This window comes from Camelina sativa, chromosome 19 (genome assembly GCF_030686135.1).
Source record: "Camelina sativa cultivar CO46 ecotype springtype chromosome 19, ASM3068613v1".
Lineage (NCBI taxonomy): Eukaryota > Viridiplantae > Streptophyta > Magnoliopsida > Brassicales > Brassicaceae > Camelina > Camelina sativa.
In genome coordinates, this window is record NC_141898.1 from 17,019,585 (window position 1) to 17,041,944 (window position 22,360).

Sequence of the window (22,360 nt, forward strand, 5' to 3'; positions counted from 1 at the left end):
TGATATAATTCATCGCGCCAACATGACTCATTGTAACCCCTGCACCACACCGGCGGATACACGCACTAAACTTGCCGGAATTGGTCCGTCGGTTCCTAATCCGACCCTTTACCGTAGCCTTGATGGCACACTTCAATATTTGACGACAAGACTGGATATCTCCTTTGCCGTTCAACAAGTGTGCTTGTTTATGCATGATCCTCGCGAGATTCACTACAAGGCCCTCAAACGGATACTAAGGTACGTTAAAGGCACACTCGAATTTGGTTTGCAGCTATACCCAACCAAGACTTCCGGACTTGTAGCATATACGGACGGCGACTGGGCAGGTTGTCCTTCCACACGACGCTCAACCTCTGGTTATTACATCTTCCACGGTGAAAATCTCATTTCATGGTCCGCAAAGCGTCAACACACTGTCTTACGGTCCAGTGCAGAAGCCGAGTACAGAGGCGTCGCCAATGCTGTGGCGGAAACAACCTGGCTTCGGAACATTCTTTTTGAACTACATTGTCCCTTGACAGCAACCACCTTAGTCTACTGTGACAACGTCAGCGTGGTGTACCTCTCTACCAACTCTGTTCAACATCAACACACTAAGCATGTAGAGATCGATTTGCACTTTGTTCGCGAACGTATTGCTCTCGGTACCATACGAGTCCTCCATGTCCCATCATCGCACCAGTACGCGGACATCTTCACAAAAGGACTTCCAACACCATTGTTCACCGCTTTTCGTAACAGTCTCGACGTCATACCAACCAACGCTTCCACTGCGGGGGAGTGATAGACAAAAAAATATGTAATATTCTGTTTCCATATTTGTATAGATATTACTTGCACGACATTCATACACTTTTGTATATATTGGTGACATAATTTAATGAGAAGGGGTATCCGCAGTTTGGTGTTTCACGTTTAGGGTTTACAGAAAACCGTAAAATGAAGAAAATGAAGAGAGACATAGAACAAAATCTCCAACATCAGACAACTGATTAAGTCCCAACTATGTATATGCTCATCATGAGAGCTGCAACAACAGCCTGACAACAAAATCCAGTTGTTCAAACAGAGAAACGAAAAGTATGTATCTTTCGGATGCACTTTTTATCATAGAAAAGATCCATATAACCCTTTTAATATTTGTAAATTTATTATGTAATCCTTTAAATATCTTGTTTTGGTTTGTTTGATTATGTGTAAGTTATTCATTCGTTTAGTCTTAAGGATTCCGAAACTTCGGTATAGATTAACAAAGCTGTATGAAAATTCGTGACTTTGTTGAAGTAGCAATATACAAATATTTGGATAGATTATTACATCTTTATCACACAACAACATGAGCCACTCATACATATACCATATACTTGATCGTTTATCTCTTTAACACAAAACTGGGTGCATCCATCGTCTCCTCCCATTTTACATGGAGCTGGTGATTGGTAGCATAGGAAACTTCCCTTTATTCCAAAACCTATTTTACAATAATCATTAAACAAATAGAAATTAATAAGAGAATAATATATATCTATTAAAAAAACGAATATAATAGACCCACTAAAAAAAAAAAACGAATATAATAGTGTGTATAATAATAAACTAGTACCGGGAGTGTTATCATCACAATGAACTGAAGATGTGACAAAGAGAATAGTGAGAACAAATGCGAGCAATACTTTCTTCGTGATAGTCATTATATGATATTATTTTTGTTGTTGTTGTTGTTTTACATTGGATGTGTTTATATATATAGTAACACAAATAAAACGTAAGAGGTGCTTTTTCTCTAGTCAAATATTATAAAGATAAAATAATCGATCTATTTTATATATATAATAGTAACACAAATAAATGTAAGAGGTATTTTTTTTTCTGGTCAAATGTGATAACGATAAAATAAATCGAACTATTTTTAAACCAAAAAAAAAAAACAATTCTTAACAATCTTTAAAAGAGATCGCTTTCTCGAGCGGCGATGGCGACTCTAGGGTTTTGACCCTGCGATGAGTTTTCTTCTTTGGTCGGTCAAGGATTTGTTTTTGGTTTCACTCAGCGATGAGTAAGGGTTTCTGTCTACGGAGTATTTGGATCTCGAAGGTTTCTTTGGGATCGGGTTATTGTTGTGGATTTGGAAGCAAGAGGATCTCAGGGGATTACGATTGGGGGTTTTAATTATCTCTGATCTGCTTGTGATTAGATTCGCGGGATGGGTTCCAAAAAGATTTTGGGATTTTGCTATATCTTTCTGGATCTTGGGTTTGGAGATAATAATCGATCTTCGAATTTATTGTTGCTTTTGGGGATGTTTGGCCTCACAAGGGGTATTGAGCCATGATTGGGTGATCCTTGTAGCGGTAATGGTGGTTCCGTTTAGGAAGGGTCTGATTTCGGTCTCATGCGATCTGGTTGGGATTCTCGATTTGATTTGCTAGATATTATTGGTTTGTGCCAGCTTTGGAAAGGAATTATTGGGTTTGTTTCTTCTGGTCATTTGGTGTTGCGGTGGGATCCGGTTATAGATTCTGTGTATCGAGTGGCTTTGAATGGTTGGTATTTGGTTAATTCAGAGACTTCATGCTATCTTGAGGTGAATTTGGGGATACGATTAGAGAGGGTGTGGATGCAAATGGGGATAAGGCTTCATAGCATTTATTGGTTGAGATTTGGAAATACGGATTTGAGATCTATTTTTGGGGTAAGGAGGATCCCCTTTACGGGGTGTGATTTTGTTTCTGACATTTTTGGAAAAGGTTTGGATTTATTGGGAGATATCGAAAAGGATTTGGGGTGGATTTCTCTTTCAGGATTGGGGATGCTCGCGTGGAATTTGGATTCAATCGAAATCAGATCATCTCTGATTGATCTTTGTTTCCTATTTTGGCTTCTTCTCTGTTGTCGACTTGATTATAAGGTGGTTGTGGCAGAGTTTCGTCGAATCCATTTTTTTCTCTGTTTACTACAAGAAAGGTTATTTGATGTTCTTGGCTTGTGTTCTCTTGGTCTTGTCATGTCTTAGAGCGGTCTTATGGGGAAGGGCTTGGCTGGTTTGTCAGAGGATGCTTCAAGGTCCCGACGGAAGATCAAGATTTCGTTCTTTGATAATTATGCTCTTATTGCGGGTTATTCTAAGACGGTCATTGGGCGGTGCTTCAACCCCCAAGTCCAGGATATGAAGTCTTTGCTGATCATGATGCCGCGGATTTGGCAAGTGGAGGGCAGAGTTGCGGGTGCGGAGTTGGGTTCCGGGAAGTTCCAGTTTGATTTTGACGAGGAAGCTGATATTGTGGAGGTTATGAAGAAGGAGCCTTTTCACTTTGATTCCTGGATGGTGTCTTTGGTTCGGTGGACTCCAGTTGTGGACCCGGCATATCCATCGTCCTTAAAATTCTGGATTCGTGTATCGGATGTGCCGATACAGTTCTGGGCGGAACCCACTTTCAGAGACATTGGTTCGGCCTTGGGGTTGGTGGAGGATGTCGATATTGACAGAGGGAGAGTCCAGGTTACTATCGATGGTCTTAAACCTCTGTGCTTTGAGACGGATATCGAGTTTTATAATGGGGAGGTGACGATCGTCAAGCTTCATTACGAGCGTCTGTATGGTTGGTGTAATACCCCGAATTCCGACTATGGATGGACTTGCATGTTAGGTCAGGTATTATTTTTGCCTGCCTTTAGAAAATTAGTGGAGAATATTGCAGGTCGTATATGGTCAAGTTTTAGACGAATAAGTTCAGTCCGGGCAAGTTACTGGTATCGGCAGTTCATCAGGTCATGCTTTCGGACGCGTCCAGTGACTACAGTATTTTGCTTAGGCAAGCGTGAGTAGGATAGTGAGAATAGGGATTTAGAGTTGGGTAAGTTGTAAGGAAGGAAGCGTGTACTCAGCGTCCTGGGAGTTCGCGGTACGGAACGCACCGCGGGCGAGAAAAATGACATGGCCGAGGAATGGCCATGAGCAGCTTGTGCTGCTATCATTTTTCATGGATGGGAATGAGCCACCCAGCTGCTTGAGTAACCGTCCTTTATATGTGGCTAAGAGTCAGCCACCTTAATGCTTATCCTTACCCATGACACATGTTCTCATCTAAGACCCATTCTTATCCCAAAACCCATCCTTATCCTTATCCAACCTTAGCTTACCCCTTAAGTCTCCTACCTTTTATATAGCCCCTAGATTTCGACCATAGACCTTAAGTTCTTTATTTCTGAACCACCTAAACTCTGCTTAGAAAATCGCTAGGATTCTAGAAGAAGCTTTCGAGAAGTTTCAAGACCGTTCAGCCAAGTTTTGTGAGTTTTCCGGTCGTGTGGAGTAGCACATGATTAGGAGTTTATTTATTTGTTATAATTTTTGCATGAGGTTATTGTTTTATGCTTAGTAGAATTCATGCATAAATTTTGGTAAGCTTGTTATGCGTTTTAACGCATGAACGGCTAAAGATTTGTTTGGATCTGGCATTTTGCTTGGTTTATTTTTGGATCAGATCTTTAGATCTGGTTGAAGTATTTGTTGGTATAATTGTTATGCTGTTCGCATAGCTCTTATACTGATCCATGATTTTTTATTGGTTGTTAATTCTTGATTGTTATTTGTTGTGTGTGATATTGTTTGTTGATCTTGCTTTGGCTTGATCGATTTATGTGTTAGTAGCTTGTTAGTAAGATGTTACGAGTACCTTCTTTTACTCGTAATATCGTTAAGTTTAGTTAGTCGTGGTTCTTTGATTGTCCCGACAGCTTGGAGTGAATCGCAACCGCCGAGCGCTACCTGATGAGGTAGTAAGCTATTACCGTAAGGGAAGTAGGTCCCTTATACATGGTCCAGGAGGAAGGGATGTGATCCTTTTAGTCTCTGTGACTAAGGATCAGGGAAACATTGACTTGCAGGAGATCAAAATCGCTAGAAGGCCTTGGAGAAGAAGAAGTTATAACATGCTATTTATTGATTGATTTGTTTTCCGCTGCGTGTAGCTTTGATGTTATTTTGTTGCATTATTGCTTGATTGCTTGGGATTGGGGGTTGGGCTGGGATTATTAACTGTTAGAGAACCCGGACTCACTGGGTAATCTTAGATTAGGAAAAGCCAGTGTAGGTTTCTTGTCTTTTTGTAAAATATGTTGCTTTGAATAAGGCTTGTAATCTCTTTTGGACGTTAGCTCCCGACCGAACACCTTTTGTTAGGATGTTTAACGTTGTATTTTTACTCGAACAATCTTTGTGAAATAAAGTATGTTTTATATTCGATGATGTTCCCAAATGATTATGGTCTTGTCCAGACCGTCCCAACACTCACATACGACGATGGTTGGCAAGCCTAAACTCGGGTCTGAGTGGGATGTGCTGCAGTACGGATATTCGGGGTATCAAATTCGTTTTAATAACCTCGTTTGACTGCCCGCGTGTATCTTCAAGTGGCATTCCTGACCGTCTTGTCTATAGAACGGTTCAGGGGTGTTACTGTTGGTGCAAGGCTTGCTCTAGTTTATGCCATGATGAAACCAACTGTCCGATTTGGAGGTGTTCATCATTGGGTGGTGCCCGTGTTGGGTTTGAGGTCAGTAGCGAACAGGGACAATTGATGAGTTACAAAGGGGCGGTTCTGGCTGACTCTAGAGGTGGAACAAGTCCAAATAAGGGGAGGCATCATCATTCCACTCATGGATCTTTTAAGCCTAGAGCTGATCAGGTGACTGGTCCCCCCTATCGTGCTAAGGGGTCTTCACATGTGGGGACTTCGCAGGATTCACGGGGACGACAAGGGATGGCTAGGGGACAGGAACGTCGGGATGAGAGGGTCAGGGAACCGGTTATTGAGGAGGTGAGGGCGCAGAGGGTGCCTTCTCAACTGCAGAGGGTTGTTAGGAAACCTTTGTTTCATGATGCAAATGTTGGTACGGGTTCATTGGTGTCTCCTGCAAAGGGAGCGAATGTCGCTGAGGAGGGTCAACTTCAGGATGATTCGACAAGGTTGGGTGGAGGTGAACGTACACCAATTCGGTCAGGTGGAGAGGTCATTGCTCCTGAGGTAGCTATGGGGCTTCGACATGAGGTTTCTCAGATTGGTGTTAAGGCTCAGGAGGAGTCATGTTTGGATATTCCTGTGATCCCCATAATGGCTTCTATGGCTGCTAACGAACCCGAGGGGGTAAGTGGAGAGCACATTCCAGCTCAGGGGTTGGGCTCAACGATTTTATCGGATGCTGCAGGAGCTCCAGAATGGTGTTATGGAACCGGTAGGGGTTCCGCGGGACCTTGCTGGGGAAGATAGCGAGGTTGGTAGTATGGAGGGGGATGGTGGGGTGATGGAGGAGGACCATGATACCTTTGATGATTTGGAGGATGATTTAGGTGGTGATGATGGTGGTACAGGGGAGATCACAATGGAGGAGTCTAATTCGCGTGCTCATGGGGCGAGAGGGAGGAGGGGTCGTGGTTTGATAATGATAACATGCTTTTCCACCCATGGTATCAATTTCCTATGCAGTTGTAGTACAAAGGGTTATCAATCCAAATGGTTGTTTATGCTAGTAGGAAGGATGCAATCAGAACAATGCAAGTCAAGCCAAGCAATAATGGGGTTTTGTCTAACAATCCTAAACTAATAAAAGAAAAGAATATAAACAAAGAACCACACGACCTAAGCACTCGATGCAAGCATTCGAGTACAGGATCGGGTGGGGTGATAGAGTAAGCAAAGAAGGTATGAACAACTCGAGGGGTTACACGAAGAAGGTGATCGTGTACCTGTTCGGGTAAGGGATCGAGTGATAAATAAAATTGCAAGCAATTAAGATACGAAAGCTTCTAAGGATGGGGTAATCGAATCCTAAGTGTTCCTGTCCAATACGGATGTCTTACATGCCTCAAGCAAATATTCCCTAGACAATGAATCTCTAATATCTTGTTAAAACACTCTCGTGATAGAAACAATCAACCTTGATCACTTCCCTACCCAACTCTCGTTGGAGAAACATGACCAAGCAGACAATAAAAAACCGATTCATTATTGTCAATAAACCCCTTACTCATCTAATATCTTAGGCTAAGTGAGTAACTCTCTAGCATTGGTTGATTCAAGCATTTCATCTACACCTCTCGGTGGTAAAACACCTTAGATCTAATCTCACCCTCTCGGTTTGTTGACAGCATTAAGAACACCAACCTAGAAGGGAATCTATAAAACATATTCAATCAAACTAAGACATCCTAACCAATCAAGAACACAAAATCATCTATCCCATCCCTAGAAACTTTACTACACTACTCGGTAATCATTGCAAGAAACAGAAAAGCATATATGAACGAAAATTGCATTGTATTAAAAGATAGAGTAGAGGATAAAGAGTACAAAGTAGAGATCTAAAGAAATGACAAAAAGATATATAAAAAATCCTAACAAAAAGTGAAAAGTGTTTTGAGTCGCTCAATTCTCTCACAGAAGCTCTCGCTCTCTGGTTTGAGGGTCTGCGGCGTGCTCGTTTGTAAGGAAGAAGAGGAGAGGTTTATATATGGAAACCCCTTTGACCTAGCTTTCCAGTCATGTCCGAGGGTTTACTCGATGGGGTGCACGAAGATGAGGTCGGGTTAATCATCGGGTAGATCTTCGGGTTGTTCTTCCTGCTCTCGGATCCTCCTGGATCATGTTGGGGTTCAGACTGTTCTCTATTTTAGGCTCTAAAGCGCCTGTTTTCATCCAAAGTATGCAAATGCAAGAATGTAACACCCTAAATGGCCTAAAAGCGAATTCCTACAGTTAATGACCTAAGAATGCTAAGTTAAGGGTATAAACAATGCAGAATATGGACAAAAAAAGATACTTAAAACATGTAAATTAGAGAGTTATCAGACTCCCAAACTTAAATCTTGCTAGTCCTCTAGCAAGGAAGTATGAGGGTGCCGTTCTAAAATGGGACTCATAACCTTTGGATCTAAGCGAAAGATTCAAGCTATAGTCCTTAAAGATAGTTTAATGGTGCTTAGATCAATCAACATATTTACAAATATTTTTCTATGCTTATTACCATGTATTGATCTAGTTCAACCTCCAACTAAAAGTAAAGACTTGCAAGTCCAAAGAACATCTCTTTCACATTCAATCAAGTGTTTGGCGAATTCTTGCAAATGGGATGTGAATCAAGCTCAATCGGTTTCAAGGATAATGCTTTTTTGGTAAGATGGTTTCAAACAAATTATTTGGGTGGTTTTCTCTCAAAAAAAAGAATGATAGACAATTGTGAAAACTATCTAAGATTGAGAACAATTTAGGCATACAAAGTTTAACTCGTGATAATCTACCATTTTCTCATTCATTTTCTCTTTTTTTTTTAAAAATTTAAACCCTCTAGAATTAAACTACCCATAACCTTGATTTTTAACTCTCTTTTTTTTTTTTTTTTTGTAATCCCTAAGGTCTAAATTTTAAATATCTAGCTCTCTTCTCTTTTTTTTTTCTTTTCTTTCTTTGTTAAACTCCTAATATGTATATATATATATGTATATATATATATATATTTTCTTTCTATCTTTCTAGGAGACTATAGCAAGATCTTTTTCTCTTTTTTTTTTTACTTAGAGACTTAGAGCTACTTTATTCTAACCTTAGGGACTTCTTTTCTTCTTCTTTCCATTCTTTTTTTTATTTCTCAACCCAACCCAAGTAAACATGCTAACCACCTATCTTTCAAAACCGATTCTATTAGCTAGTCTAAATGATTCTAACTCAGCTAAATCAAGAGCCAGGTCTTTGTCGTTTTCAATACTCTCAAGGTTTCACAACCTATAGCACAATAAAAAGGCCTCACTCAACAATTCATAACAAGGTTTGAAAGAATGGTTTGGGTTCAAGGGTAGGGAAAAACAAATCGGGTTAAACGAAAAGATTGGTAAGAATGGAGTGCTAACCCGAGTTTAGAGTTACCATGAGCAAGTATTCAAATTCCATAAGCAAGACAATTTTAAGTTCAAATTAAGTCCAATAATATAGAGATGATTCAATGTTCAAGCAAGTGGAGGAAGCATTTAAAAGACACAAGGTTCTAAACAAAGATTTTTTTTTTTTTCTAAAGATTGATCTAGCAACAATGAACTGTGATTAAAGGCTACAACTTCAATCCTAAGGTTTGACATTAAACAAGGTGGTTTTAATCATTGTCCCCTAAAATGCATATGCAACAATCCTATATGAAGCAAACTAGACTCAATCCTAATATGTAAATACAACTACATGAGCACTCTTTTTTTTTCATATTTTAATTTTTCAAAAATTTTTGGGTTTTTTCAATGCACATAGATGCAGACTCAAATGAATAAAACTAGCATGCAAAAGTTTTGAAATAAGAAAATAAGAAAATAAAACACAATGTTATATACATTCTAGGACCCTCCCCCAAACTTAAATTACACAGTCTCTATGTAAATAAAAGTCTGAAAAAGAATCCAAGAATCACATAAAATGAAATAAAACTAAATGCAATGTTATTTACAAAGGGTGGATGAGTTTGGTACCTCATGGGCTGGTGAAGAAGGAGGTTGTAGTAGCCTCCATACTCGCCAATGTGTAGCCAGGGTCGTCGCTGGCTTCAGCAAGTGCCGGTTTTTGCTCGTCAGTGAGCTCGGTGATATGCACGGACGACTTACTCGGACCAGCATCCGAGGGGTTGATCGTGGGGGGTATCGCGTAGGTCATCGGGTAGGGCATTGGGAAATACAATGGGTATGGTGGAAGAGGCCCAGAGTGATCACCCGTATAGCCACTCGCAGGGTGCATCGAATATGGCATCGTGTACGGCATCTGGTAAGGCGGAAGGAAGAGTCCTGAGTAATCACCCGATTGCGTGCTAGATGGGTGCATCAGGTAGGGCATCATGTATCCCATCGGGTTAGGCATCAGATAGGCGTCTGAATGGTTTCTCCGTGATACTCCGGGTCTTGTAACATCCTCCTCAGCTTGGGGCTCAAAGGATAATGCTATGTGAGGTTCTAGAGGTGTCAGTCCTCGAATTCCTCCTAGCGGTCCGCTTCTCCCCATCCATGTTGGTGCGTATGCCGAGGTAGGAGCTGAGGCACAACTTGCCTTGTCTTGCAGCTCCTTGACCTGACCTCCCATCATCTTCACTGAACCGGTAAGATCCTTCACCTTCCTCACCAAAAACTTGTTCATCCTCTTCAGCCATCCGATCCTCTTGTGGGCTTCCCTCACTCCAACGGGTTACTTTTGAGAGCAAACATACTCCTCAAAGTCATAATCTTCAGAGCTGTCTCCCTGTCTTTGCCCGGTTGCTTCTCCCTCTTCAGCTACTGATTCCTCCTCCGGATTGTACAGCTCCTCCAAAGGTGTGCAAAGTCGATGTTGTCCCCCAGCCGGACCTTGGTGCACATTACATTGGGCAGGATCATTTGGGCGGCTCCGGCGGTTGGATGGACGAACTTGAAGAGTAACATGTCGTTTGGCTTCTCATAAGCCAAATACCTTGCCAGCGTTAGGTAGTCAATGTCCAGCCATCTCGGATCGTGTACCACTCCCTTCAAAGGTACATCGCAGGCCACCAAAATTGGCGTAACCAGTCCTCCAATTGAGATCTCTCCGCCTCCTATTCTTCTCTTCATAGCCCATGACTTGAGGTAGAGGAGCTGATCGAGCAGCACAAAGACCATACTAGTATCCGCAACATCTCCTACTAGCGGCGTACCATCCCTAGCATTGTCTAGAACTCCACACAAAGCAATGTCTAGCAGCTGGAGCTCATGATTATTCACATTCCCAGTCTCCTTTCTAGCAAAAAGAGTGCAGGCGAGGGACTTGTGAAAATACCTCAAAACAGGGCTCCTTATTTCAACGGATTTGGAGCTTGTGGACTTGTAGGGGAGCTTGTCTCCTATTGTCAGCCATAGGGACTTCATCTCCTCCTTGCTCACCTCCATGTTTTCTCCACTCTCAGCCTTGAAACCATACAACTTCTCCATCTCCTTGAAAATAAGCTGGTACTCCTTGTTTCTCACAGAGAAGGTGATGAACCCGATCCCCCCATCGGGTAGTAGGGTCGGGTGGTCCTCAAAGTAGTGCAACCTTAGTGTTGAGAGGAAGTGGACCGTCTCCTCCTCATAAGCTTCAAGGTTGGCTCGCATCATCTTGCCCAGGTCGCACATGTCGAACAGGAACTCGACATCTCTGGCTCTCCTCCACCAGCATCAGAATCGACCTCCATGGGGTCAGTAACAGTTCTCTCAGACGTAGACAGGTCCCTACATCGAGGAGATCGGTGAACAGCACTCACCATCGGACTTGGTGAGCGGACTCGGTGGTCCACACGATCGGTTGCTCGAGCACCGGATCGGGTTGAGCATCGGGTTGGAGAAGCAAAACGTCCAGCCAGCGGTTGGGAATGCGGAACGTCTCCTCTTCCTTGGGATTCTCGAGGTTCGACGACATCACCTCCGGTTGTAGCAGCGGCAGAGGTTGATCTTCTTCCCTTCCTTTGGTAGGTTATCATGTTTGGTTCCATTGTTGAATTCTTGAGAGAAAAGAAAAACTAGACTTTGAGATTAATAGGGTTAGTTCTCGAAAAATCAAAGATCACTTGAGTTTGAGAGAAAATAGAAAGTAGGAAAACAAAAAGTCTTTAGGGTTGAGAGACTTATCGGTTTGTGCTGCTGAGGGAGAAGGGTTTGAATCCGTTAGCAACTTGGGCTTCACCGAGAGTGGGCTTGGTTTGTGGGATTCGGACTCCATTCGCCAACCAAGTATAGACACGATCAGGCGCGTCGAGTACGGTTTCGGGTTGATCCTCAGGTTCCTCAAGTTTTCCTTATTCACTTTTTTTGTTTTTTTTTTATAAATTAATATGCAAAAAAAGAAAATCAGGTAAAATAAATAGATAAAACTTAAGAAAAAAGAAAAAAAAAAGAAAAAAATAAAAATAAAGGATACCTTTGGGAGGGAGAGGTTCTGGAATCCTCTCCATTGTAGCAGGCTGATCCAATGGATTCTCCAAGTTTTGTCCAGGTTCCACAGCAAATGTAGTGTTGACTTGATGTTCATATATTTTGCCCTATTTTGCCTTAGTATATTCACATCTTTTGCATGATTTTCTATCTCATTTGTCCATTATTGCATAGTTTTAGAACTGTATATGCATTAGAGTAGATTTGCATTGCATTTGCATAGTTTCTTGCATAAACAGATGATTTTGGATCTTAAAGAGCATGGAAGTGATGCTGAAGAAGATTGGAGCTGTCAAGAGAAGGAAACAAGCGATTTGGAGCTGAAGAATCAAGGTCCGGAAGTCCACTTGACCACCCACTCGACCCAGCACTCGACCGTGTGCGGAGAAGGACTCGACCGGATGGGAGAAGCAGAAGAAAAGGCCACTCGACCGACACTCGACCGAGCACCTTGTTGAGTTGACCGAGCCGCTCACTTATTTTGTCTTTTAGCATTTTTAGGGCTTTCCTTCCTTTTCCTATAAAAGGCATTGTACCCTACAGCCACAAAAGGAGAGACTTTTTAGAGTACAATTCTAGACCTAGTATTTACCCTTTTGGGGAATTATTCCTTTTTGCTTTTCATTGCTTAGATCTTTAGCCACTTTTGTTTATTTTCTAAGAAATCTTTGATACTTGTTGGTTTCATAACTTTCAAAGTATTAAGAATTTGAGTTTGATTTCTTCTTCAATATTGTAGATCTTCATCTCATTTTTCTAAACATGCAAGTTTCATTGATTTTTGGGTTTATGACTTTGTTCATCATGTTTTGTGATTGTGAGTAGTGGTTTAGGATCTTAAGGATGGGTTAGGCTGGATGATGGTTGTGGTTGTTTAGATTGGTCAAGCTTGTTTGTTATAGATCTCTTCTAGGCTAGATATTCTCTATGCTAATCTTATATCTGAGAGGGTAAGGTTAGATCTTAAACTTCTTAGCATCACACCAATGTCTAAGTTGTTAGATAAGGCTATATCTAGAGATTATCATGAAGCATGCTAAGAGATTAGATGATTTGTTGATTTTTGACTTTAATGATCTGTTGTTTAATGCCTGCTTTTATATGATCTTTGCTAGTGAGAACTAGACTGGGAATATCTTAGTTTGATTGTTATTGTCATGAGAATGGATTAACATTTATTAGAAGATCATTGTCTAGAGATAACTCATTGTTGATTGAGGTTTGTTGACCAATTTAGATAGCCATAGCTTGAGTCCATCCCATGAATCCATCCTTAAGACCTTTATTTGTTTATTGATTTCCTTTTTAAGTATTGTTAATTGATTGCGGCTTGCTCTGTTTCAATATTTGCTCTTTTTCTGGCATTCGCTCATCAACTCGACCATCCACTCGATCGAGCATCCAATCGAATGCTTGCTCGAGCTCCTTCCAGAGTTCATGTTTTATGTTCTGCATCTTTCTATTTCATTATCTGTCTCATTCTAGTTGCATTTCCTGTTGCATTCATTTAGTTTTTGTTTAATTTTGTGGCATTACTTAGTTTGCTTACTATAATTCATGTTCCTTCTTCATTTCATTATTGCTTTAATCATTCCGTTAACTTTACATTTAGTATCCTGTTTTAGTAGGTTTACATTCTGCATTTCATAATCATCGTTAGGTTGTTAGTGACAAACATCCTTCATATTTGGCTTAACTTAGATGAGTATTCATATTATGATTGCTTGCATCACACTCATTATGGTTTGACATCTCTTATACTACAACTGCATAAGAGTAATTGAAACCTCTTCCACCTGATCATCACATCAGTCCATCTCTTTCATCATATCATTCACCACACAAAAATATGAGTTTCAATTTGGCGTCGTTGCCTGTTTGAGTGTTTATTTGTGACATTTAGGATTTATACAAGTCTAAGATTAAGTTCTATTGCTCCTTTAACCATTACTGATTCAAATTCTTCATCTGCTTGGTTGTTTTGGGTCTCAGGTACCAACTCGACATACAACTCGAGCTACCACTCGACCGTCTGCTGTTTGAGTACCTGGGGAAAGACCTTACCAACAAGAGCTATCACAACCTGGGATGGCTGCAAAAAAGCCTTCTTAGCTAAGTTTTTCTCAAATGCAAGGACTGCTAGATTGAGGAATGAGATCTCAAGTTTTGCACAGAGAAATAATGAAAGCTTTTGTGAGGCATGGAAGAGATTTAAAGGTTTCCAAACTCAGTGTCCCCACCATGGATTCAGCAATGAGTCTTTGCTCAGCACCTTATATAGAGGAGTTCTACCTAAGATAAGGATGCTTTTGGACACAGCTTCAAATGGAAATTTCCTCAACAAGAATGTAGAAGAAAGATGGGAGCTAGTAGAGAATCTAGCACAATCTGATGGGAACTACAATGAGGACTATGACAAAACAGTAAGGTTTGCCTCCAATGATCAAGATGAGAAGTACAAGAAGGACTTGAAGGTTGTTCATGAGAAGTTGGACAAGATTCTACTAAGCCAAAAAAAGAACATTCATTTCCTTGCTGAAGAACAAGCTCCGGTTCAAGATGGGGAGAATGAATTTGCAGAAATTTGCTACATGCAAAATCAAGGAGGATTCAAAGGTTACAATCAAGGAGGGGGATTCAAGAACAACAACCTCTCCTATAGAAGCAACAATGTGGCCAATCCTCAAGATCAAGTCTACCCACCTCAACATCCCCAACAACAAAACAAATATGCCCCCAAACAACAACATCAAGGGTTCCAGCCTCAATTGTGTCCCCCACCAGGGTTTCAGACTAACCAAGGCCAAGAACCAGATTTAAAGGCTATGATGCAACAATTGTTGATTGGGCAAGCAAATGGGAAAATTGAGACCGCTAGCAGATTTGTTGAGATGACCAAGAGAATGGAAAATATTTACAATGAACTCAATGCCAAGTTTGATATACTGGATTCCAAGTTAATGACCATGGAGAGCAGACTAGATTCTTCTCCAAATTATGACCACAACAAGGGCAAGGCTATTATGCAATCTATAGAGTTTGCTAATGCTATCAACCTCCAAAGTGGACGAGTCTTACCAACACGACTAGGTGCACAACCAGACACTGAGGACAGTTAGGGTTTTCATCAAGAGGAGATTCAAAATGAAGAAATGATTGAACTCGACCCACTACTCGAGCACACACACGATCGTGTGGGTGATCGAGCAGCGGATCGATCAGTTACTCAGGAGAAGAGTAAGCCAGTTGTTACCAAGGAAAAAGAAGTTCGGTTCATTCCTCCTCCTTACAAACCTCCACTACCCTTCCCAGGAAGATTCAAGAAGCAGATGGTAGAAAAGTACAAAGCATTGTTTGATAAACAAGTTAGAGAAATCGAGCTAAGGATGCCCCTAATAGATGCCTTTGCTATGATCCCTCCTTACCAGAAATTCTTGAAAGATGCTGTGATGGAAAAGATCAAGGAAGTTCAAGGGATGGTGATCCTTAGTCATGAGTGTAGTGCCATAATCCAAAAAAAGTGAACCCTCAAAAGTTAAGAGATCCTGGTTCCTTCACTCTACCTTGCTCCATAGGCCCTTTAACCTTCAAGAGAAGTCTTTGTGATTTGGGAGCCTCAGTAAGCCTAATGCCTCTATCAATTGCTAAGCGCCTAGGGTTTACAAGGTATAAGCCATGCAACATATCTCTGATCTTAGCTGATAGATCAGTAAGATTACCACATGGTGTTTTGGAGCAGTGGAAGTCCCAACAGACTTTATAGTCTTGGAAATGGATGAAGAACCAAAGGATCCTTTAATTTTGGGAAGACCTTTCCTAGCCACAGCAGGAGCAATAATTGATGTGAGAAAAGGAAAGATTGATCTCAACTTGGGAGAGGACCTCAAAATGACATATGACATTGTAGAGGCTATGAAGAAACCAACAATTGGAGGACAAGTCTTTTGGGTTGAAGAATTAGACAAATTAGCAGGAGAATTGATGGAAGAGCTAGTATAACAAGATCATCTTAGAACTGTTTTGACCAAAAGTGGAGAAGAAGGATTCTTCCACAAGGAAACCAAGGCTTATGAAGAGATACTGGACTCCAGTAGGGAATCGGACCACCCAGAGGTTTTTGAGAGGCTACCAACATTAAGAGAGGAAGTCTGGTCAGTTCAAGTAGCAGAGACAAAGAGCTCGACTACCCACTCGACCACCAACTCGAGCATTCACTCGACCGAGCAGCAAAGCCACTCGACCGAGTCCCCTGCCAAATTTCCCACAGATGACTGGTCTGAGCTAAAAGCACCAAAGATAGAACTTAAACCTCTTCCAGCTGGGCTAAAGTACGTTTTTCTAGGTAAGAACTCTACTTATCCTGTGATAGTGAATGCAAACTTGAGAAGTGAAGAACTTGATTTACTTGTTGTTGAGCGAAGGAAGTTTAGAAAGGCTATTGGTTATTCTTTGGATGATATTAAATGAATTTCACCTAGTCTCTGCATGCATAGAATTCACCTTGAAAATGAATCTTATTCTAGCATTGAACCTCAAAGAAGGCTTAACCCAAACCTTAAGGAAGTAGTAAAAAAGGAGATTCCTAAGTTGCTTGGGGCTGGTGTAATCTATCCTATCTCTGATAGTACTTGGGTTCCACCAGTGCATTGTGTCCCTAAAAAAAGAGGAATTACTGTAATAAAGAATGATCATGATGAGTTAATTCCCACTAGAACCATAACAGGACATAGAATGTGTATTGTTTATAGAAAGCTTAATTCTGCTTCTAGGAAAGATCATTTTCCCCTTCCATTTATTGATCAAATGTTAGAAAGATTAGCCAATCACACACATTATTGTTTCTTGGATGGATATTCTGGATTTTTCCAAATACCAATTCATCCTAATGATCAAGAAAAGACAACTTTCACGTGTCCATATGGCACCTTTGCATATAGAAGAATGCCATTTGGACTATGTAATGCTCCAGCTACCTTTCAAAGGTGCATTATGTCAATTTTTTCTAATCTTATTGAGGATGTGGTTGAGGTTTTTATGGATGACTTCTTTGTCTATGGAGACTCTTTCTCTTCTTGTCTTGCTAATTTATGCAGGGTTTTAAAAAGATGTGAAGAGACCAATCTAGTTCTAAATTGGGAGAAATGTCATTTCATGGTAGAAGAAGGGATAGTTCTTGGTCACAAGATTTCAGAAAAGGGAATTGAGGTTGATAAAGCAAAGATTAAAGTCATGGTTCAGCTTCAACCACCAAAGACAGTCAAGGATATAAGAAGCTTTCTTGGTCATACAGGGTTCTACAGAAGATTTATCAAGGACTTCTCAAAGATTGCTAGGCCTTTGACAATGTTGCTTTGTAAGGAGATTGAATTCAACTTTGATGAAGACTGTTTGAAGGCTTTCAAAGAGATCAAGGCTGCCTTGATATCAGCCCCAATAGTCCAAGCTCCAAATTGGGATCTCCCATTTGAGATAATGTGTGATGCATCTGACTTTACAGTAGGAGCAGTTCTAGGACAGAGAAAGGATAAGAGGCTGCATGTTATTCACTATGCAAGTAGAACCTTGGATGAAACTCAAGGAAGATATTCAACAACAGAGAAAGAGCTTCTTGAAGTTGTGTTTGCCTTTGAAAAATTCAGGAGCTACCTAGTTGGTTCTAAAGTTATTGTGTACACTGATCATGCTGCTTTAAGACACATCTACTCAAAAAAAGACACCAAGCCAAGGTTGTTAAGATGGATTCTACTTCTCCAAGAGTTTGACATGGAAATTTTTGATAAGAAAGGTATAGAGAATGGAGTTGCTGATCATTTATCCAGGATAAGGATAGAGGAGGAAATACCAATTAATGATTCAATGCCTGAGGAGAAGCTGATGCAACTCGAAGCCAATCGATCGACTACTCGAGCAGACACTCGATCGAGTGTGTTTGGTCACTCGGTCGAGCAGGACCAAATGGAGGAATGGATGGCACTTGACAGTGAAGAACTGCCATGGTATGCTGATATAGTTAATGGAGGTCATTTTGCAACTTTTAAGACAGCCCAGAAAATCTTACAAGCTGGTTTATGGTGGCCTACATTATTCAAGGATACTCACAAGTTCATCACAAAGTGTGATGCTTGCCAAAGAATGGGAAATATCACAAGAGATGCCCCAAAATCCAATACTCGAGGTTGAGATATTTGATGTGTGGGGAATTGATTTCGTTGGACCTTTTAATCCTCCTTCAAATGGGAATGTCTACATATTAATAGCAGTGGACTATGTCTCCAAGTGGGTAGAAGCTATTGTCAGCCCTACTAATGATCACAAAGTGGTTCTAAAGCTTTTTAAGACCATAATCTTCCCAAGATATGGAATTCCATGGGTTGTGATTAGTGATGGAGGGACACACTTCATCAACAAGATCTTTGAAGGAATGCTAAGGAAATATGGACTTAAACACAAGATGTCAACAGCTTATCATCCTCAAACAAGTGGGCAAGTTGAAGTCTCAAATAAGCAAATCAAAGCCATTCTATCAAGGATAGTGGGAGCAACAAAAAAAGATTAGTCCAGCAAACTTGATGAAACACTTTGGGCTTATAGAACAGCTTTCAAGACACCAATAGGAAGAACTCCATTCCAACTTGTCTATGGGAAGTCTTGCCATCTCCCATTGGAAGTAGAGTACAAAGCTTTGTGGGCAATCAAGCTTTTGAAATTGGATTTAGAGACAGCTCAAGCTAAAAGAAGCCTTGATTTGCATGAACTTGAAGAGATCAGATTAGAAGCCTATAAGAGCTCCAAAATCTACAAGAAATGAACAAAAGCCTTCCATGATAAGAAAATCCTCATTAAGGATCTAAAGGATGGAGACCAAGCCTTGCTGTTCAACTCAAAGCTCAAGCTATTTCCTGGAAAGTTGAAAAGTAGATGGAGAGGTCCTTTTGAAATAAAAGAGGTTTTACCATTTGGAGCTGTCACACTTCTCAACAAAGATGGTAGTGAGTTCACAGTCAATGGTCAAAAAGTGAAGAAGTACTGGGAGGAAAGGAGAAACATGCAAAGAATACAATGTTTCTCAAGGATGCTCAAGCTTGAAGAACTAGAAGAATTCAAGCTTAGTGACTTTAAACAAGCTCACTAGGGAGGAAGTCCCTAAGGTATCTCTGTACATATTGTTTAGGATTTTGGTATTTTGATCTTTGTTTTGTTGTTTTCATGATCAGGGAAGCAAGGGAGTCTAATCAGAAAGAGAGAAGAAGATTCAGCAACCAACTCGACCATGCCACTCGACCGACCACTCGACCGAATACTAGTCGATTGCCATCGTCGAGTTGCCACCCTCTCCACCTCCAAGTCCACCACAAGACCCCCACTATACATATGAAAGCATGAATGAGGATGTGGACAGCTTCTTCCACAATCCATGAGGTAACATCATCACCTATTCTTTGTAAATACCATTGCATCTCTACTTTTGTTTTGTTTTAAGTCTTGAATCTTCTCTCAAATTTCTCTTACACAAGGGACTGTGTAATTTAAGTTTGGGGGAGGGTTTGAGATACTATTTGATGCTGTGTTTTGTTTTCTTATTTCAAATTTTTAGCATAATCATGTTAGAACTTGCATTTCATCTATGGCATAGAAAAACCCTAAAAATTTGAAAATTTTTGCAAAAATCTTTACAAAAACAGAGTATTCATGTAGTTTGCATTGCATATTAGCATCTTGTTTAGCTTGTTTCATATAAGACTGTTTCATAACTGCATTAGGAATCTATGATGAGTTTTGGCTTGTTAGCTTGTTTAAATTCACTAAACTAGGATCAATGCCCAAGTTAATAGTACTTTGATGCTAGTTGAATGGTTAGAAGCATAAGGTTGAACCAACTCTTGAACTCCTGCATTGCATTTGGTCTAAATTGAAGCATGTTGTGATTTGATACAATTTCCTATTTATAAGAACCTAATATTGACTTTTAATTATCAATTTGTGCATTGCTTTAAACTCATGGATACCATATACATATTTGGATTATCTTTTTCCTTTCTACCACTCTTGTTGATCCACGTAGCTGATTGCACCATTAAAATCAGTTTCCCCTACCCTTAACCTACCCTTCTTTCAAGCCATGTTTATCCTTGTGTGTGTGAGGCCTTTTTTGGGATTGAGCTTGGTAGAAAGTATTAGGTTTGAGCTGACAAGAATATTGCATTGTGTAGTTCTAGTTTGCAGTTTTCAAACTAAATAGGACTAGGTGGATTAATTGTTGGGTTTGGGACTTGGTTGTTTTGAAAAAGAAAAGAAAAGAGAAAAAAAAAAGAGAAAGAAAAGGTTATAGTCTTTAGGAGAAGAATGTGGTTTAAAAAAAAAAATGTAAACTCTAGTGAAAGAATGGGAAGTATGAGATTGTTAAAGATGGTTCTGGTCAAGGAAAAGAAATAAAGAAAAGAAGAGTATAAAGACAAGCTTTTATGTCTTAAGAAGTAAGAAGAAAAGGGAACCATAGCAATAAGAAAGAAGTCCCCATTCCACTAGTTGATTCAAATAAGAAACCTCTCCTAAGGTTTAAAAACAAAAAGAGAAAAAGGGTACTTGAGAAGAGAAGAAGACAAAGGGTAGAACTAGGATCATTTGGGTTTAGAATGATAGGATCAAACACTTTGGTTACTTTTGGGTAGATAAGGTTTTGTTCTAGTATGTGTCTAAGTGTTCTTACCTTTAGCATTCTTCTAAAGCTTTGTCCATTTTTCATGAGAGAACCTTGATATTGATAAGCCCCACTCTAAAGAGAGACCATCATTGTCTCTAAACCTTTATTACCAAGCCAAATGAGTTTAAGCATTACATAAGATTGATTCATGTTGGAGCTGTCAAGAGAAGGAAACAAGGGATTTGGAGCTGAAGAATCAAGGTCCGGAAGTCCACTCGACCACCCACTCGACCACCCACTCGACCGTGTGCAGAGAAGGACTCGACCGGATGGGAGAAGCAGAAGAAGAGGCCACTCGACCGGCACTCGACCGAGCACCTGGTCGAGTTGACCGAGCCGCCCACTTATTTTGTCTTTTAGCATTTTTAGGGCTTCCCTTCCTTTTCCTATAAAAGGCCTTGTACTCTGCAGCCACAAAAAGAGAGACTTTTTAGAATACAATTCTAGACCTAGTATTTACCCTTTTGGGGAATTATTCCTTTTTGCTTTTTATTGCTTAGATCTTTAGCCACTTTTGTTTATTTTCTAAGAAATCTTTGATACTTGTTGGTTTCATAACTTTCAAAGTATTAAGAATTTGAGTTTGATTTCTTCTTCAACATTGTAGATCTTCATCTCATCTTTCTAAACATGCAAGTTTCATTGATTTCTGGTTTTATGACTTTCTTCATCATGTTTTGTGATTGTGAGTAGTGGTTTAGGATCTTAAGGATGGGTTAGGCTGGATGATGGTTGTGGTTGTTTAGATTGATCAAGCTTGTTTGTTATAGATCTCTTCTAGGCTAGATATTCTCTATGCTAATCTTATATCTGAGAGGGTAAGGTTAGATCTTAAGCTTCTTAGCATCACACCAATGTCTAAGTTGTTAGATAAGGCTAGATCTAGAGATTATCATGAAGCATGCTAAGAGATTAGATGTTTTGTTGATTTTTGACTTTAATGATCTGTTGTTTAATGCCTGCTTTTATATGATCTTTGCTAGTGAGAGCTAGACTAGGAATATCTTAGTTTGATTGTTATTGTCATGAGAATGGATTAACATGTATTAGAAGATCATTTTCTAGAGATAGCTCATTGTTGATTGAGGTTTGTTGACCAATTTAGATAGTCATAGCTTGAGTCCATCCCATGAATCCATCCTTAAGACTTTTCTTTGTTTATTGATTTCTTTTTTAAGTATTGTTAATTGATTGTTGCTTGCTCTGTGTCATATTTGCTCTGTTTCTGGCATTCGCTCATCAACTCGACCATCCACTCGATCGAGCATCCGATCGAGTGCTTGCTCGAGCTCCTTCCAGAGTTCCTGTTTTATGTTCTGCATCTTTCTGTTTCATTCTCTGTCTCATTCTAGTTGCATTTCCTGTTGCATTCATTTAGTTTTTGTTTAATCATGTGGCATTACTTAGTTTGCTTACTATAATTCATGTTCCTGCTTCATTTCATTATTGCTTTAATCATTCGGTTTACTTTGCATTTAGTATCATATTTTAGTAGGTTTACATTTTGCATTTCATAATCATCATTAGGTTGTTAGTGACAAACATCCTTCATATTTGGCTTAACTTAGATGAGTATTCATATCCTGATTGCTTGCATCACACTCATTATGGTTTGACATCTCTTATACTATAACTGCATAAGAGTAATTGAAACCTCTTCCACCTGATCATCACATCATTCCATCTCTTTCATCATATCATTCACCACACAAAAA

The 22,360-nt window shown here is 40.0% G+C and overlaps 1 protein-coding gene and 1 non-coding gene across 6 annotated transcripts; one reads left to right on the top strand and one right to left on the bottom strand.

Moving 5' to 3' along the window:
* The first annotated feature begins 1,643 nt into the window (after positions 1-1,643).
* LOC104766931 (uncharacterized) lies at positions 1,644-21,251 on the top strand. Of its 5 annotated transcripts, none has more exons than XM_087502122.1 (4): positions 1,644-2,695; positions 2,805-2,911; positions 3,017-3,655; positions 13,937-20,430. In XM_087502122.1, exons 3-4 carry the CDS (start codon positions 3,634-3,636, stop codon positions 15,061-15,063), a joined length of 1,149 nt encoding a protein of 382 aa, XP_087358248.1. In that variant the 5' UTR covers positions 1,644-2,695; positions 2,805-2,911; positions 3,017-3,633; the 3' UTR covers positions 15,064-20,430. The 5 variants fall into 5 exon arrangements, 4 of the variants coding, with proteins under 4 accessions (XP_087358248.1, XP_087358246.1, XP_010489207.2 ...); XR_015591143.1 differs by having other exon boundaries at positions 1,805-2,911; positions 3,017-3,650; positions 13,937-19,363; positions 20,007-21,251; XM_087502121.1 differs by having other exon boundaries at positions 1,940-2,695; positions 3,017-3,650.
* Positions 14,086-14,192, bottom strand: LOC147920696 (small nucleolar RNA R71). The gene has a single exon (XR_015591854.1). It is a non-coding gene; the product is annotated as a small nucleolar RNA R71 (small nucleolar RNA).
* Positions 21,252-22,360: the final 1,109 nt, after the last annotated feature.